The sequence below is a fragment of the Chiloscyllium punctatum genome, chromosome 37, assembly GCF_047496795.1.
Source record: "Chiloscyllium punctatum isolate Juve2018m chromosome 37, sChiPun1.3, whole genome shotgun sequence".
Taxonomy (NCBI): Eukaryota; Metazoa; Chordata; class Chondrichthyes; order Orectolobiformes; family Hemiscylliidae; genus Chiloscyllium; species Chiloscyllium punctatum.
In genome coordinates, this window is record NC_092775.1 from 29,030,216 (window position 1) to 29,049,436 (window position 19,221).

The 19,221-nt window shown below is 39.8% G+C and overlaps 1 protein-coding gene across 6 annotated transcripts in view; it reads right to left on the minus strand.

The window, feature by feature from the left end:
• Positions 1-19,221, minus strand: part of znf217 (zinc finger protein 217) — a 77,717-nt gene that overhangs the window by 27,226 nt on the left and 31,270 nt on the right. For 5 of the 6 annotated variants that reach the window (XM_072556511.1, XM_072556508.1, XM_072556512.1 and 2 more), the window contains 2 exons: positions 8,450-10,318; positions 659-784 (listed from right to left, as the gene is read on the minus strand). In XM_072556511.1, coding sequence (XP_072412612.1) covers positions 659-784; positions 8,450-10,166 — 1,843 coding nt within the window. In that variant the 5' untranslated portion in view covers positions 10,167-10,318. The remainder of the gene's footprint in view (positions 1-658; positions 785-8,449; positions 10,319-19,221) is intronic. The other variant, XM_072556513.1, reaches the window with a different exon arrangement.

A 19,221-nucleotide genomic window follows, 5' to 3' on the forward strand; every position in this document is an offset into this window, starting at 1 on the left:
AAAATTCACAAGCTTTGAGAAAGACTTGATATTACAGACTGAATAGTACAACATGAGCAAAGCAGAACTCCATACAGAAAGATCAATCAATTTGGAAAATATACTACAAAATTAATTAATTAGACCCTTCACAATTGTTCAGCGTGGCAGTAAAAATTAAAATTCATGTTTTCAATTAATGAAGCTATTAGTGCCCAGCACTTTAAGGATTCGCCTTCTATGTAATTCTAGATATGGGTGAAAGGAACATCGTGCAGAAGGTTAGGAAGTAATCCCTTTTGTGGTCACAGCAAAAAAAAAACAGGAATAAATCCATGATGGAATAAATGGATTTTCGGTCATGAAACGTAAATTGATTTCAAAAGCCTTTTTCCATGAGACTTTGCAAGCTCTTTAGATATTCTTTGTTGGGGTCAATCCATGTAAAGCTCCAACCTAGCTTTCATCAATGGCTTTGTCATGGTCATTCCTAAAATTTGTATTAAGCAACCTATTGGGGCACGCCTCCGGGACAGTTGGGACTTGCACGCTGACCTTCTGGACCAGAAGTAGGGCCACTACCTCTGTGCTGGAAGATGCTTGGTCATATCTTATACCCAATGCAAGGTCAATAATTTTATCATTTAAACCAATTCATGAGGATTCCTTACAAACAAACCTGTGTGTATCCTGAGATGAATATTGAGGTAATAGTTTGAGCGGAAAGACTTTCCACAGTAACTGCATTCACCAGATGAGCCAGCCTCTCTACTTCTTCCTCGTTCTGAGCCATCCTCACTCCGATCTAGAGAGAGAAAAAGAGCAAACCATTTTCAACTATTTCCTTCCATTCATTTTACACAGGTTTCTTTCTAACCCAAGGAATTGAATCAGTTATAGATGGAATCTACAGAAAAAAACTATATTAAAAAGTACTTTAAAATTATGCATTTGTAATTATACTCAAAAAATCATTTGAAAACTGAATGCAAGAAATTTACACATATACCTGGATAACTAGAAACTGAAAAGGCAAAATTACGCAAAGTCACAAATACACCCCTCTCCAAATAGAGTATCAAAGCTAACAACAGATGATGATCAAATTCAATGGCAAACTGGTGTGCGCTATTGATTTAAATGCCTCACTAAGCCAGCTGACAACTCCAGGCCAAAATTATTTTGCTACCTCCAATGTCTCACTCTCTTCTGAATAAAACAAAACAAAAGGTGCAACTAAAATCAATTTATGTGGAAAGTTGAATGTTGATCTTGGGAACAGAGCAAAAGATACAATAAGGCAATGTTCAACTTTAATCGAGAGAAACAGCGTAGAGTCCAAAGACTCTTCTTTAGAACTATTTTAAAGAGTAGTCTTTGGACCAAAACATTAACTCTTGTTCTCTCAAGATGCTGCCTGTTGAGCTTTTTCTAGCATTATGTTTTGTTTTATTTAATATTTCCAGCAATCACACAAGTATTGTGTTTTGGTATAAATATACTCAAATGCTGGTTTATAAACACTAAAATGCTAATCTACAATGTTTAATTACCATTTGTCTACTGACCTGGCCAGCTACATTCACTCACCAACTTAGCGAGATCATTCATAATTTGCCTCTAATAAACTTTGATTTTTAAATTGAAATCACCATGTCCAATTTGAAAAAGAAATAATGCATTCTAAAAGGTGTAGGTATCAGTGGTTTGAGATTTGAGTTCAGCTCCTCTCTTATGCACCAAAAGGAAGTTGTCAATTTAAAGGACTTCAATAATATTCACTAATGGAAGTAGCTCTGGACTATGGATTTATTCCTTGCGCATGTAACTAGATAGCCAATGACAAAAAGGTAGAAACAGACTTGAAAATACACAAACAGGAATATTGCTGACTTTTTTTCCAAAAGTCACAAGTAGTTAGAATAGGAAATATACAAATACCACAATGTAGGAGTTGAATCTAAGATTTGAGATTTATCATTGTAAATGCTGCCATCATTGATAATCCTGTCACCTTAACGACAACTAGGAAGGAACAAGCAATGCTAACCTCAAAACACCCACATCTCAAAAATGAAAAAAAAAATCAATGAGTTTTTTCATTTCAACTTCCATGATGTAGTTGCAAACTGATCACTAGATGAATCTGTGGCCAATTTAAATGCATTTTCCTAAATTACTCATTGTGATCATGTGGCTTATCAATTGACACTAATCATCATCATATGCCATTTACTAGTAAACTATGATTATCCAATGTCTTAAACTTCAACAGGCATCATCTGAAGGACTTCATAAAATATAATAAATATCAAGCCCAAAACAAAAGGCCAAAATTAGTCTTCAACATGATTAAAGCCAAACATTAATTAGACATGGAAGGTGCAAGAAGGAAAAAGTGAGGACTGCAGATGCTGGAGTCTAGAGTTGAAAGAAGTGTGGTGCTGGAAAAACACAGCAGGCCAGGCAGCATCCGAGGAAGAGAAATCGACATTTCGGGCATAAGCCCTTCATCAGGCATGGAAGGTGCAACAGGACAGAATGGACAGGGAAAAGCAAAGGGCCTAAAATTTTAGATTACTTACAGTGTGGAAACAGGCCCTTTGGGCCAACAAGTCCACACCGACCCACCACCCACCCAGACCCACCTAACCTGCACATTTTTGGACTGTGGGAGAAAACCAGAGCACCCGGAGGAAACCCACGCAGACACGGGGAGAATGTGCAAACTCCACACAGTCAGTTGCCTGAGGCGGGAATTGAACCCGGGTCTCTGGCGCTGTGAGGCAGCAGTGCTAACCACTGTGCCACCCATTGATGAACACAACAAGTGAGACAAAGTCCTAGAGAAACAAGATCGGTGTGGGGTGCAGCCAGTTCATAGAATTCCCTAGTGCTGAAAGTGGCCATTCGGCTCATCGAGTCCATGCTGACTCTGAAGAGAATCTCACCCATCCTATCCCTGTAATAGGGCTAACCCACCTAACCTGCACATCCCTAGACACCATGAGCAATCTACCATAGTCAATCCACATCTTTGGACCGTGGGAGAAAACTGGAGCACCCAGAGGAAATCCATGCAGATACGGGGAGAACTTGCAAACTCCACACAGATAGTCACCTGAGCTTAAATCAAACCCAGGTCCCTGGTGCTGTAAGGCAATAGTGCTAACCAATGTACAGCACTTACTTCATTGTAGCCTGCTGCTACAACAAAGAGCCATTTGACAGATTTCCAACCAAGGCAGGTGTGGCAAGCCAGGAAATGACCTAGCCACTTTTGGAATACGGTGTACAATTCTGGTCTCCCTCCTATGGGAAGGATGTTGTGAAACTTTAAAAGGTTCAAAAAACATCCGCGAGGACGTGGTCAGCGTTGGAGGGTTTGAACTATAGGGAGAGGCTGTGGCTTTTTCCCTGGGGCATCGGAGGCTGAAGGGGTGGCCTTATAGAGATTTATAAAACCATGAAGGGCATGGATAGAATAAATAGACAAAGTCTTTATCTTGGGTTGGGGAGTCCGGAACGAGAGGTTTAAGTTGAGGGGGTGGTGGGGTGGTGGTGTGGTGGTCAAGATTTTAAAAAGGACCTAAGGGTCACCTTTTTCATGCAAAAGGGTAGTGCATGTATGGAATGAGTTGCCAGAGGAAGTGGAGGAGACTGGTACAATTACAATATTTAACAGACATCTGGATGGTTTAATGAATAGGAAGGGTTTAGAAGGATTAATCTAGGATATCTGGCTGGGTGGACGAGTTGGACTGAACAATCTGTTTCTGTGATGTAAATTTCTAGGACTCTAGCAACGTTGAGAGCAAAAGTCCTGGCCTTACTCTTTGAATGCAACTTCAACTTAATTTCACAACATGCAACAGCAGCAAGAGCACAAGAAAAAAAGCAAGGAAGGAAGATGGCACAGTTTAATTGGTATCAATTGGTGATTTTCCTACATGCTGCAGTTTTCTTTTGGGGTATTCCATATGATTCTTCACAATTCTACATAGGCATGAACTTGAAAGGTATTTTTAAACACAAAAATCAGAACAGAATACTCAAGAGTACACAGATGTCACAGTAATCATAGTCCAACATTAAGTTGAAGGTCATTTTATCAATGTGCACAGTACAGCGTCACATGTATTTCTCGGGTATCAGCAGTTTGGTGAAATAGAAAAATGCTTCTCGTAAAAAAGTAATAAAACACTAGATGGTGCAATCCTACTGTTGTTGCAGACAATGAACATGTGCTTGCAAATAAACTAGATAGCTTTCCATATAGAAAGTTAGAAATACGTTAAGAATGTGCAAAGTAAATTCAACATCTAAAACTAAATTGTGTAGTATGATAAATGCACCTGATCTTGAAAAAACACTAGACTAAATTCCTTACAGCAGTACTGACAAACAATGGTCTGCAAGTCACAAGGAAATTGACCTTTGAAGTGAACTATTTTCAAAGAGGATTCTGGATTAGTGGTGCTGGAAGAGCACAGCAGTTCAGGCAGCATCCAAGTAGTTTCGAAATCGACGTTTCGGGCAAAAGCCCTTCATCAGGAATAAAGGCAGTGAGCCTGAAGCGTGGAGAGATAAACTAGAGGAGGGTGGGGGTGGGGAGAGAGTAGAATAGAGTACAATGGGTGAGTGGGGGAGGGGATAGGTCAGGGAGGAGAGGGTGGAAAAAGGAGATGGGCAGGTAGGACAAGTCATGGGGACAGTTACTGAGCTGGAAGTTTGAAGCTAGGATGAGGTGGGGGAAGGGGAAATTAGGAAACTGTTGAAGTCCACATTGATGCCCTGGGGTTGAAGTGTTCCGAGGCAGAAGATGAGGCGTTCTTCCTCCAGGCTTCTGGTGGTGAGGGAACGGCGGTGAAAGAGGCCCAGGACCTCCATGTCCTCGGCAGAGTGGGAGGGGGGAGTTGAAATGTTGGGCCACGGGGCAGTGTGGTTGATTGGTGCGGGTGTCCCAGAGATGTTCCCTAAAGCGCTCTTAAGAGGAAGAGAGCAGAAAACATGCACAAGCAATTTTTAGAAATCCCAGTGCATGCAACTTTTTAAAATCTATATTCTTGGGAAGGAAAGGAAAAAAGTCGTTGAATAATCCAAAAGGTGGAAGAATGAAAGACCATTAGAAAGGGTACTCTACTCAAAGCAGGCAAACTAACCAGCAAAATTCCACTCAGTCACTGCCCTTATGTAAATATTCAGGAGTTGGTCAGTTTCACTTGTCATTGTAAAAAGCTTCAAGGCCGTTCTAACCTCAAACTGATAGAAATTAATTTCAGTGAGATTATTATAGTGACATAATCAATGCCAAACTAGACTTTCTGGTATCTCTGTAGTAAGCATGCCATAAAGTTTCCAGCATACCTGTACAAAAACAACTATTTTCATCTAGTTGGAAGTGATTGTATTATTCATCATGGTCTATTTTTATATTTTAAAAATACTGCAAATCACACAGAAGCAATGACATTACACTCAACTGACACTGTCACCAAATTTAGCTACCAGCTTCAAATATTTGGTAAAACATTTCATGGAAAGCACAGCAGTGCAAACAGTAGCATTTCAACCATATTGAAATTAATCACTAGTGAGAGATGAAATCAGGCATTGCGCATGGCACATAATTTATTTAACAGTGTCCCACAAAAATTTATGTTGGCAAATACCTCCACATGCATTTTGCAACTAACCAGGTGGCATAGGGAGAGGAAGGGAGGGAGTCCTTGAAAAATATAACTCTGCTTTACATATTCTATGCCCAGTTACCAGGGAAGGATTCAATTCCAAAGTCCTTGCAAAATGACACAAGTAAATTTGTTTTGCAACACTGACCAACACCCAGTGACTGCAACACAAGTTTTTCACCAAAGTTCTGCTCCTTTCAATTATGTCAACATCCAGCCAACATTAAATATGCTACTAAATGGTAGACATATGAGAAGGGACAAAATAGCACAAGTGGCTAACACTGTTTAAAAGGGCAGGTGCATAAACTGAACCTCATTTGAGGAACATTAAATAATGGCACAATGTAGAGACAGGATTCAGGATTTTGGGATTTCGATATTATTAGTGGAAGCAATGGAAAGTTGGAAGGTATCATGCATCCAGAAGCCAGGAGTCATTCAGGATACAGTGGAAACTGATAATCATGGAGGTTGATGCAGAAATTTAGTCCCAACGGCCCAGATGTAGTCCCCAAATAGTTCAGTATTACACCATTGGTCAAGGTCAGTAAACACACTTTCAAATGTCATTACACCAATGCAGTTAGCCTCAGTCATTGTTCAATTCACCACACAAAGAACCTTATTAATTACAACCCCTATAACACACACACACACACACACACACACACACACACACACACACACACACACACACACAGGCTTCACCATACAGTCAGTCAGCCAAATCACCCAAATACAATGCACCATACTCACTGACAAATGCTCTCCTCTTTTGCAAAGAAGTGGCGCATGAGCAAAATAGCAAAATAACCCAAGGGAGAAGGCACACCTTCATATCTTAAACTCAAGACGACCATGCTGGATTGGGAAAATCTCAGTGGATCCAATACAGATATGCACGTGCCAAAAACAATGGGTGCAAACAATTCAAACTTCAAGCCCATTACATTGTGAATTAATTTGCTCTCTGCAGTTCAAGTATTTTATTGGCTTGTGTTTGAAGCTACATTCTGGAGTTCTTACACAGAGAGGAACCTTGCACTTGTCTAGATAGCAGCAGTTAGATGTGAGCAAATTTGTAGCATGCATAGAACACAAATAGGGAACACCAGATTATTTCAAATTCTGTTTTCAATGCATTTAACTCATACTTCAAAAAGGCATTAAAACAACATTACACTAGACATCTTGGTTTCAGCTTTAAACAGCAATACAAGTTTATCCAAAAACAGCATAACTTAGCAACACATTTGCTTTTCCTTACAAAAGGAGTAGTCACACTGAGCTACTTGTGTTGCAAAAGCAGCAGCTTTTTTTTTCACAAAGTGTCATGTTAGCTCTTTTCTTTTCCTCATAACCTATGGAAGCAATCTATACTCATTTGAATGATATAATGTGATTAATAAAATTTCAAAACCAAAAGTTTGCAAGACCCAAAACATTTGAACAAACCCCACAAACTGAATTTTAATTAAATGGCTTAGACCCTTCCTCAAACAAGCAATTGAAAATGTAGTGGGATATACAAGCTATTTAAGTAAAGCTAGTTTCAATTACTATATAACCTCAAATAACAGTCAATTACATGTAAAAACTGATTGCTGTTTCAAGAAAATCCAAACTCTTTGTACTTACCACCTGCACGCTGAAGTCAAAACCTGCCCTGATGCAAACCTACTCCTTGACAGAATCACAGAATACTACAAGTGCAGCTCTCAATTCAACAATAAGAATACTTTCCTGCTTCCTGTGCGTTGTTTTGTTTGCTTGTGACAAGCCTGGCACCAGTCTTTCTGACCTGACAACTCTGATAAGAGATGGCAGGAGGGGGTGGATTTCAATGACTTGGGGGCGGCACGGTGGCTCAGTGGTTAGCACTGCTACATCACAGCACCAGTGTCCCAGGTAAGATTCCAGCCTTGGGCAACCATGTGTGGAGTTTGCACATTCTCCTAGTGTCTGCATGGGTTTCCTCCCATAATCCGGAGACGTGCAGGTCAGGTGAATTGGCCGTGCTAATTTGCCCATCGTGTTAGGTGCATTAGTCAGAGGGAAATGGGTCTGGTTGGGTTATTCTTTGGAGGGTCGGTGTGGACTTGTTGGGCCAAAGGGCCTGTTTCCAAACTGTAGGGAATCTAATCTAATCATCTCTCCAAAACGTTAAGAAAAAATTCACCACTGCTTTGGTCTAAAGGTTTAATATCTTTGAAAAACAACTTTTCAATGAGGACATGTGGAAACTATAAATATTTAGAAGTTATACTTGTAAGCCAATAACACAAAGTATTTGGAATGAGATGAGTAATCTTAAGGCAATATATTCTTACTGCAATTATATTTTATATGAAATGGATGAATAATAAAAAACCTAAAAACAAGATTTGCTGAAGTCTTAAATGTTGTAGTACAATAATCGCACAACTTATTTGAAAAAAAATACAATTTTAAGATTCAGGTACAAATTTATTTATATGTATTATTTAGGGAGAATTTAAAAAGCATTTTTTGTAAGAAATCTATTTCCTTGAGATATAAAACTTTAAACAATACAGAAAAAAGGAAGATAACTCAAGTTTGTGAAATGTTAGTAAATATCCTGTGATATACCCAAAATTTATATTCTCTCAGTGAGATACTATCAGAAGTTAGCATAGATTCTTATCCAAAGCAAAAAAGAAAAAGAAAAGGGTGGCAGGGGTGCTCAACAGGACATTCAAATGTTGAAAATTGAGAATTTGCAAGAAATTTGAGAAGACATCCCAATAACTGTATACCTGTCCTACCTGATGAAGGTCCTTCTCCCAGTGCTCCATCTTCTGATCCCTCTTCAGAGCCCTCCTCAGGTTTGTCCGTTTCTGGACTATGGTCTTCAATTGTTTTAACTGAATCAACAGATTGAGTGCCAGCTTCACTGCTATCAACTGAATTTGGAGGGTTCTCTACACTTTTCCTGCCTTTCCTGTGTACTCTGGAGTGCAGCACTAACTGATGGTAGGTTCTAAAAATCTTACCACACATTGTACAGTTGGTCGGTTTAGTTTTATTCTGGGTCAATTTTGGGTCAACGTCAATGTCACCCACAGTGGGTGGTCCACTCTGACATAAACTGCTGCTTTTGATTTTAGTCTTGTCAAGGTTCTCCATGGTAGCACCATGATTGCCTTTATCGGAGGTCCAATGTTCACTAGATTCCTCTTTGTCCGAGGGCTCCTCTTCATTCTCAGAGTTTGCTATTTGCCCTGGATCTTTCACATTTTCTCGACCAACTGCCACCTTTCCCTTGGTGGCCAGCTGCCAGGCCTGGTACGTATTAAAGGGATCAAGTTCAGGTATCCATTTTCCAAGTTTCACAGGTTTGCAATTTTGTGCCAAGTGGGGACGTAATTGTAGCATTTGCAGGAATGCCTCCTGTGGTACTACAATTTCCTGATTTAAGGAATAGTCATCCATTCTATCATCATCAGGCATGTCTTTGTTGTGAACTTTACTATGCTCCTTCAAATTGTCTTTACTGGGGAAGAGAAAGCCACAGACCATGCACATTTTATAAGGAGATACAACATGGCCAGAAAATGATTCCTGTACAATAACGTTGTTGATCGTCGCAGGACCTTCTGAATCCGGCTGAGATTTGCCCCTAGCTTTACTTGAATGCGTTCGCATGTGGTTTTTCAGAAACCAAGGCTCCTTAAAGCGTCGGCCACATACATTACAACCATAGGTAAATGAATCCTTGTGCTTCCTCATGTGAGTTTCCAGACTCACAGCACTCTCACAGGACAGTCCACACACTTTACAGCTGAGTTCACCATCTTCACTTTCGTCATTAATCTCCTGTTCTGGAGAACTTGCTGTAATGTGCATCTCTAGCATAGGACTCAAACCCTCCTCCACTCGAAGGACTGCAGGCTCACATAGGGTGGGCCGGTGCTGAACTACCACATGATGACGGAGTTCTTCAGAGTGTTGAAAGCCTTTATTGCAAAACATACAAGGCAGAAGGGAAAGTTCTTCAGCATGGACCGCAATATTTCTTTCTAAAGCATCCAGAGTTAAAGCAACACCATTTATAGGCTTTACATCAGTATCATTCATTTCAACGTCATTAGGACTGATTCTACTAGACAGAGCACTTGGGATTTCAAAGCTTGTAGATAGAGAAGCCTTATTTCTTTCAGTTTTTCTACCCTGCTGCAAATGCTCTACTTTATGCTTTTGATGAATTTTCAAATTTGCTTTCTGCGAAATTCTACGATCACAAAATTGACGCTTTTCGTTTGAATGCATGTGCATATGTTGAGTTAAAAGACTATCAAAAGCAAAACACTGGTCACAAATTGAGCAATGGTGTTCAACAGACTTTTTTGGGTTCGAAAATTCATCAAGTGTTAAGTTCATATCATCTCCGACGTCCTCAGATGTTTTCGTTAAGGTACTCCCAGTAGACTTCATCATAAATTCATGTGTGTGTTTATCAGTAAACCAAGGCATAAGCTCTTCCTCAGATGTTCTTTCTTGATGGTCTCGTAGTTTTGTTCTTAACGCATTATTTGAGACAAATAAAGCTTTAGAATTTCAATTTCAATGTCAAAAGCTTGCTTTTCTTCTATCCTTGTACTTAACAGATGCAGGGGATGCAGTTGCTGAAAGCAGAATACACAACATTCAAAATAAGATTAAAATTGTCACCATTTAGCCCATTAATATTACACAACAAAAAAAATAGTTAAGTATATGCGCTGGTGCTAAAAATAGTTATGAATAGAAAAACAGTTTCAGTTCATAAGATACTTAACACAAACATGTATAACTGCTTTACACTGCAAAGCAACTATCAGGAACATAAAGAACAATAAGAAATCAACAATCCAAAAAGGAAGCTGCTCTTTGACAGGCTGTTTGAAAACTGTCCAGTTTGAAACACAGTTAACAGTCATGTCTATACACATTTGTTTCTGCTAAAATTGGAGAGCTGGGTGTCTATCTCTATTTTCCTTGGGACTCATCGGACTGGATTTTACATTAGAAATAATGGGGAACCTCAGTGCTCACTGGCATTCAAGTGGAAATCCTATTTATGCTTAGTTATTCTAAGTTAAAACTTGATCATCAGAACTGACATCAGGGATCTTATTATCTACGAGAATTTTCCATCTTGACTGAAATCTCCATCCCTCTCCTCGGCATCAGAGATCCTGAAGAAGGGCTTTTTCCTGAAACGTCAATTCTCCTGCACCTTAGGTGCCACCTAACTTGCTGTGCTTTTCTATCACCCCACACTTGACTCTCAACTGCAGTCCTCACTTTCACTTAATCAGGGATCCCCGTGCTCCTCATTTCAGTTGTTCTGGCTAATCAGAGTTATGACCAGCTATTAAGAGTGTAACATTTTCAGAGTAAACATCCAGGGTATCACACATTTCTGGATCAACACTTTGATCTTGAGCCCAGTGGCTAGATTTCAAAAGGAGGGTTCTGGGCAACAGAAAAACATCAGGCCTTTTAACATTAAAACGTCCCATGCGATTTCAAAAAAAAAATCATCAGGTGCCATGGCCTTAAGGGGTCCTGAGACACACCTTCCAGGTTACATCCAATCTCAGACAGGCAATCTGGAGAATGTAGTCTGAGACAGGAAGTCCAATACTTGAGGATTAAATTATTGCTGGAGATGTTAAAAAGAAAATCCCCTTCACACCACCTTTCTCACTTGCTCTTTCATTTCTCGCATGATTGAGCATATTTATTTCAATATCAATTTGCACTACCTTGCTCAGATTCTGATTTGCTGATTTCAAATCTTCAATTTAACTCCCTGCAGTCCTCATTTTCTCCTGGTAAGGAGATGCATAGTTACCTATCCTATTTAGGGATTTCACAACTTTAGCCTTGTGTAGAATGTGGGCACTGACAAAGCCTGTATTTGTCACCCTCCGGACAAACAGTACTCTTAAATGCCTGTGCTGAGCTACTTCAGAGCCACTCTTTGCAAGGGGTCTGGAGTCACGTATCAGCTCGACTGATTAAAGATTTTCTTCCTTAAAAATGCTGGTAGTTTATCAAAAAAAATCTAGTTCAATAAATAACAATTGTTACATGGTTAGCATTAGGCCAGCTTTTAATTTCAGATGTTTATGGTATTCAGATTTCACTATCTTCCATGTGGGATTTGTAGGCCTGTCCCCATTAGTTTGGTGCTCTGGATTATTAATGCAATGAACTGACCACCATGCTATTGCCTAACCCCTTAAGATCCCTGTCTGGTTAATGTGCCATTTCTAATAAATGTTCTGGTACAAATCCCTATAGAAGCTACATAAACGTATTGCATACTCCATGCACTTTGTTTCGCAACCCCCTTGGAATCCCACAGACAATTGCTGTGCAAAAATACTGCAAAAAAAGGGAACAAGAACATTGATCTTCCCTAACTTTACTTTCTTGATTATTGGTACGCTTTCCTTTACTGGTCAGAGTATTGAGTACAGGAGTTGGGAGGTCATGTTGTAGCTGTACAGGACATTTATTGGAATATTGCATGCAATACTGGTCTCCTTCCTATCTCAAAAGATGTTGTGAAAGTTGAAAGAGTTCAGAAAAGATTTACAAGGATGTTGCCAGGGTTGGAGGATTTGAGCTATAGGGAGAGCTGAACAGGCTGGGGCTGTTTTCCCTGGAGCGTCACAGGCTGAGGGGTGACCTTATAGAGGTTTACAAAATTATGAAGGGCATGGATAGGGTAAATAGGCAAAGTCTTTTCCCTGGGGTCGGGGAGCGCAGAACTACAGGGGATAGGTTGAGGTTAGAGGGGAAAGATATAAAAAGAGACATAAGGGGCAACTTTTTCACGCAGAGGGTGGTACGTGTATGGAATGAGCTGCCAGATGAAGTGGAGGAGGCTGGGACAATTGCGACATTTAAGAGGCATTTGGATGGGTATATGAATAGGAGGGGTTTGGAGGGATATGGGCTGGGTGCTGGCAGGTGGGACTAGATTGGGTTGGGATATCTGGTCGGCATGGACAGGTTGGACTGAAGGGTCTGTTTCCATGCTGTACATCTCTATGACTCATTTAAACATTGGGTGAACGTGGAGATGGCAATCTCTTCCTGTACACTCATTCTCAACAATGGACAGAAAGATCACAAGATGAAATTGTTAACGTACTATTTAAAAAGAACCCCAACTTCTGGAGGGTATTTTTTTTCCCCTTCCTGGTCTTAAAGACAATGCCCAGCCATGTGCATTTCCCCCAAAAAGATTTGCTGCCACGTGGTGGCACAGTATTAAAACTCTACACCCAAGTTCATTAGTTTGGATTGAACAGATTTTCAGAATTCATTTTTTTCTCATGTTTAACTCCCAACTTAATTTCTCTGGTCACTGAAATGGCTATTCAGTGGCTCTAAATTTTAAAACAATCCTGTCACTGCCAATATGCTATCATTAACTGTATACAACATAAAATGATCAGGGAATTGTGAATACTCTGCTGAATTAAATGGATTATTATCACTGCCAAAGAGTAGAACAAAAAAAAAGAGTATTGCATACATTTTGAAGATATAAAGAAAAGAATCAGCTTCGTTCAGTAATAGACAAAACTGTTAGTGATTACTCCTTGATGTAAAAGGGCCTAAAAATATTTGTGCCAAATTTATTTTGTTGAACACAAAAAGTAGCTCCGGATCTACCTACATGTAGGGTTGGGCACTAATTGTTAAAGGATTCTGTCTCAATGATCATGACTGAAACAAGACTGACAACCACTTCCTGGATGAGTTCTTCAAGGAAGAAAACAAAACTTTATGCAGCTTACAACACCACTTAGCCTTGAACTCACCACTTGCCACAACATCCTTATAGCTGCTTATTTGATCTCCCACTCTTCCAACTTTGATAATTTTGCTCTTAGCAAAATTCACCTCCCATCCCAGTTATTCCTCAAATTGCACTACTCCATTCCATGCCCACTCAAGTCTCAGGGGCTCAAATTGGAGTGGTTAACAGGCAATATATGTGTATGCTTTCCGCTAAAACCACACAAGTCTAGAAGGACAGAACAAGGATAAAAACTTGGCTTCCTTCTTCTACACAAACAACTGTCTTGGAATCCCTCTTCTGCTATTCCATCCTTGTTTCTAAAGTAGTATAAGAGAGTTCATAAATTTTCTTTGTCTCCACGAGTGATAGGTATAGACCATTGGTTGCCTGATCAAAATTACTTATACTTTACAAATATTAGCAACAAATAGAAAACACAACTACTAGGATGTGCAATCTGGTGGCGTCAGCTGTGGCTTCACTGGTAACACCCCAGCCTACGAATCACAAAAGGTCAATAGGGTTAAAATTCATACCAGGACCAGAACACAAAAATCAAAATTGAAACATTAGTGCAGCTCTGATCCACATGGAGGTATTATCCTGCAGACAAAAATGTTAAACCAAAGTGGTCAGCTTTATTAGGTGCATATACAATATTTTGTGGCACTGTTTTTGAAGTGAAGCTTGGAAATTCTCTCCAACGTCACAACCAATTATCTCTCAGTTATCATAAAACAGATCAAATCCTAACTGCACTGATCACTGCAAGAAGTGTGTTTATTTTATAAGAGTTAGAAAGATGTACAGCAAGGAAGACGACCCTTTGGTCCAACTTGCTCATGCCCACCAGATAACCTAAACTAATCTTGTTGCATTTGCCAGCACTTGGCCCATATTCCTGTAAACCCCAGCTATTCATATACCCATCCTGATGCCTTTTTAAAAATTTGTAACTGTACTAGCCTCCACCACTTCCTTTGGCAGCTCATTCCATTCACACACCACCCTCTGCTTGAAAATGTTGCCCTTAGGACCCTTCCAAACTTTGCTCCATTGAACCTTAAACCTACGCCCTCTAGTTCTGGACTCCCCCCACCCCAGGGAAATACCTTTTCTATTTCCCATATCCGTACACCTCATGATTTTATAACCCTCTGAAGGTCACCCCTCAGGGCGGCACGATGGCACAGTGGCTAGCACTGCTGCCTCACAGCGCCTGAGACCCGGGTTCAATTCCCACCTCAGGCGACTGTGTGGAGTTTGCACATTCTCCCCGTGTCTGCATGGGTTTCCTCCCACAGTCCAAAGATGTGCAAGTCAGGTGAATTGGCCATGTTAAATTGCCCGTAGTGTTAGGTAAGGGGTAGATGTAGGGGTATGGGTGGGTTGCGCTTCAGCAGGGCGGTGTGGACTTATTGGGCCGAAGGGTCTGTTTCCACACTAAGTAATCTAATCTAATCTAATCAACCTCCGATGCTCTAGGGAAAACAGCCCCAGCCTATTCAGCCTCTCCCTGTACCTCAAACCCTCCAACCCTGGCAACATCCTTATTAATCTTTTCTGAACCCTTTCAAGTTTCATAATATCCTTCCTATTGGAGGGAAATCAGAATTGCACACTGTATTCCAAAAGTGGCCGAACCCATATCCTGTACAGCCACAATACGACCTCCCAACTCCTAAACTCGATGCACTGACTAATAAAGGAAAGCATATCAAACACCTTCTTCACTATCCTGTCTACCTGCGACTCTACCTTCAAGAAGCTATGAACCTGCACTCCAAGGTCTCTTGGTTCAGCAACACTCCCCAGGATCTTACCATTAAGTGTATAAGTTGTGCCATGATTTGTCTTTCCAAAATGCAGCACCTCACATTAATCTAAATTAAATTCCATCTGCCACCCTCAGCCCATTGGCCCATTTGATCAAGATCCTGTTGTACTGAGGTAAACTTCTTCACTGTCCATTATACCTCCAGTTCACAGAACGTGTGAATCATTGGTAGACCAACCAGTGTTTAATAACCAATTCTATTTGCTCAAGATGGTGATGGTAAGCCACCTTCTCAATCTGCTGCAGTCCATGTGATATAGGTTGTATAGCCAAAGTTAGGAAGAGATTGCCAAAATTTTAATGTAGTGACAAAAGGAACAATTGAATTCTAAATCAGGGCAGGACATATAACTTGGAGGGGGACTTGCAGGTGGTAACGCTCCTGGGCATCTGGTGCTCTTGAACATGCAGAGAAAACAGGTTGAGAAGATACTGTTGAAGGAGGCTCGACTAACAACTGAAGTGTAGATAGCGCGTACTGCTGCCTCTCAATGATGAAGGCGGTGGATGAGATGACATATCAAGCTGGCTGCTTTGCCCTGGATGGCAAAAGAGCCTGGTGTTGTTGTTGGAGCTGCACACATCCAGACAAGTGAAGAGCTTTTCATCACACTCCTGTGCGCCTTTGAAATGAAAGACAGGTATCAGGGAGACAAGAGAAGAATGATAGAATTCCCAGCCTCTGACCTGCTCCTCCAGCCACATTATTTATATGGTACTCTGTTTCTGCTTCCGACCAATGCTAACCTCCCAAGATGCTGATAGTGGGGGGGGGTCCAGCAGTAGTAATGTTATTCCATTTCAAGGGATGATGGTTAGAGTCACTGTTGAGATGTTACAACCATGACCATTTTTCAAAAAAGTACTTCATTAGCTGTAAAGTGATTTTGAATATCCAGCAATTGTGAAAGACACTTGAAAGAAATGAAAGCCTTTTATATTAGTCAGAAATTTTGTAACCTAACCACATTTGATTACTATTCTAAATTACAAAAAAAAACAACACTGGTTTCTCCAGTTACTGGGAATAGCTGTGGGGTCAAAAATCAAAGAGAAAAGCCAGAATGAGATTAAAAACACAAAATACTATTTACAAATCATCAGTTTCAAATTCTTTACAAACTTCTGCTTGGAGACTGACAGTTGTATTAGACAGGCTGTGATTCTCTGCCCACCTTGAAATAATGACAGTTAAATCAAAGGAAGTGTGTTAACATGACAAACTATTTTAGAAGTTTACAACCTTTTATAAATGCTAGCTTCACCATTAAAAACAAAACTTACTTTTCTTACTAGGTTTCCCCAATTTTTAATCACAGTTTACATCAACAATATAAAATTATACTTTCTAGTTCAAGTGGTGTACAGAACGATGCATCCCAATTGAATCTGCATTTTTAAAATTCTACCACGTTGACTTAGATAAATAACCCAAAAAGAAAGTTGACTACAATATTGTCCTCATGTCCACTTATTATTTTAAAATAGGGAGAAAAAGACATTTAAGATCTTTGATGCTGACATCAAAGAGGAAGGGGAACTTGCAGGTGGTAACATTACCAGACATCTGCTGCTCATGAACATGTAGAGTACACAGGTTGAGAAGATACTGTTGAAGGAGGCTTGACTAGCAACTAAAGTTTAGAAGCGTATACTGCTGCCTCTGTCAATGCTGAAGGTGGTGGATGAGATGACATATCAAGCTGGCTGCTTTGCCCTGGATGGTAAAATAGCCTGGTGTTGTTGCAAAGACCTGTTTTCAGGACCCTAAAGAATCTTTGAAGTAAAGTTTTACGTGCTGCAAGCCAAAGCTTCAAATGTTACACATACAGCATTCCCTGCTCTGTTAAGAACTCAAGCCAGGCGCACGTGCGTGTGCATACACACACACTTTAACACTATATGTCTCTGCAGTGGAAATGTGCTTACACTAGAGTCAAAAGAGAGCATGAGACAGAAAGACTGACTGGAGTAGTATTTCTTTAATGACACATCATGGATTTATTTATGCTGGTACTGTTGGAAGCTAGCTACACACAAAGTGCTTTGTGCAGCAGGTGGTACCTACAGTTGTGCCAAGTTTATTACACAGTCCATTATTATTTTGTTGCAACATACTGGTCCTGTACTTAGTTTCAAAATGTTACTGTCCCTCTGTTGAGCTATATATTGTGCATCTTGTTTAAAAGAAAGAACATCTACCAAAACACTAAATAAGGCTTTACATTCAATCCCACTGTATATTATTCCATACCATTGCTAATGCAGAAATGAGCAAGCTTTTCCAGCAGCCTGAAAACCAGTCAGTCAGTCAATATTACATAAAACACTGCCACGTACGGTTTTTAGTACCCTGTCTAAAAAGCTAAAACTCAAAAATCCCATCAAGATGGTTTTCATTGGATTGAAATTGGTTCTCTCTCTTCTCATCTGTACGTTGATAGGCATGGTACATTGATATGAAAACAGAAAAATGCTGGAAGCTCTCAGGTCAGGCAGCAAGTGTGGTGAAACAGGAGTTAACATTTCAGATTGATGATCCGTCAGTGTGAAATAGTATTAACTCTGGCTCAACACCAATGCTGGAAATATTCAGCAACATTTTTTGTTCTTATTTCAGATTTCCTACTTCTGCAATGCTTTGCTTCCACGTTGATATGAATTGACAACTACACCATGATCTGAAGCAGTCCCTTCTGATTTGGGAGCCTGACAGTAACAGTTTGATTTGAAGTGATTACATTTCAAAAGTACTTGAAATGGTCATGCAAAGTTCTACATAAATGCAAGCCTTTCTTCAATGCAAAAACCAATTCAATGCTCTAAAAGCCATTATTAATTGCAATACTTGGGTGTGAGCATTTAATTCATTATTTGTATTAGCACAAGCACCATAAATTCCCTGCAACAAGCTTTGACTTTCACCGGTTTCATCACCTAATTTACCATTCAACATCTTGATGCATGCATACGTAGTATTTTGATTATGTAAAATTTCAGTACAATCTGAACAGGACACGTTAAAGATGACAATATCAACTTGAGGAATCTTTCCAAAGGCTATTATGTGCGGCAAAAGATTAACATTAACTTCCCTCAAGTGTGACAGACTTGCAGTACTCCACCCAAGTCCCAGCCAAACCTATAAAGGTTCACTGGAAAGACCCAGTAAGTGTTTCCAACAGGTAGGATTTAAAAATCAGACAAGCTTAGACATGGGTTGCCACTAGCTGTGAAGAATCCACATGTCAAAAACCAAAATGTTGTTATTTGAAATACAACCTCCACGGTTAATTGTAAAAGCAGCTGAAACACCATTTTTCAGCAGCAATTACTACAGCTGGACAAGCAGAGTTCAATTTTGTTTACAATTTTGAAATCAGTAACGTTCGGCAGCAATATATATTACAGGTCAGCATTTCCCTAAATAAAACCTACAGGGGAGAAGAGAAAAAAAACTTTAAAGTATTCAACTGCTTTAAATTGGAAAATCAAAGGATATTCTACTGGGATGTTTTAAATGAGCAAACTATTATTTTTGTAAATGCTCCAACACTAAAAACATTAATTTATAATCAGGGGAACAGTATTGACTACACTTCCTTTAACGATCTTAGAGAAAGCATATACACAATGATTACAGATGGGTTTACTGCATTCTAGTAACTAGTGCAGTATCACTAACAAATTCAAATTCATGTGCAACATCAATTTACTTTATGGATGGTACTAAAAACATAGTACCCAGTTTGAGAGGGAGATTTTTCTTTAGTCTATAGTACAGTGTTGTGCGTGTGGTTCACTGGGAATCCAGATACGGAAAATCATATTTTGGACTAATCAAGGTAGCTCCTGTACCAGAATTCCAAAAACCTTTGAGAAAG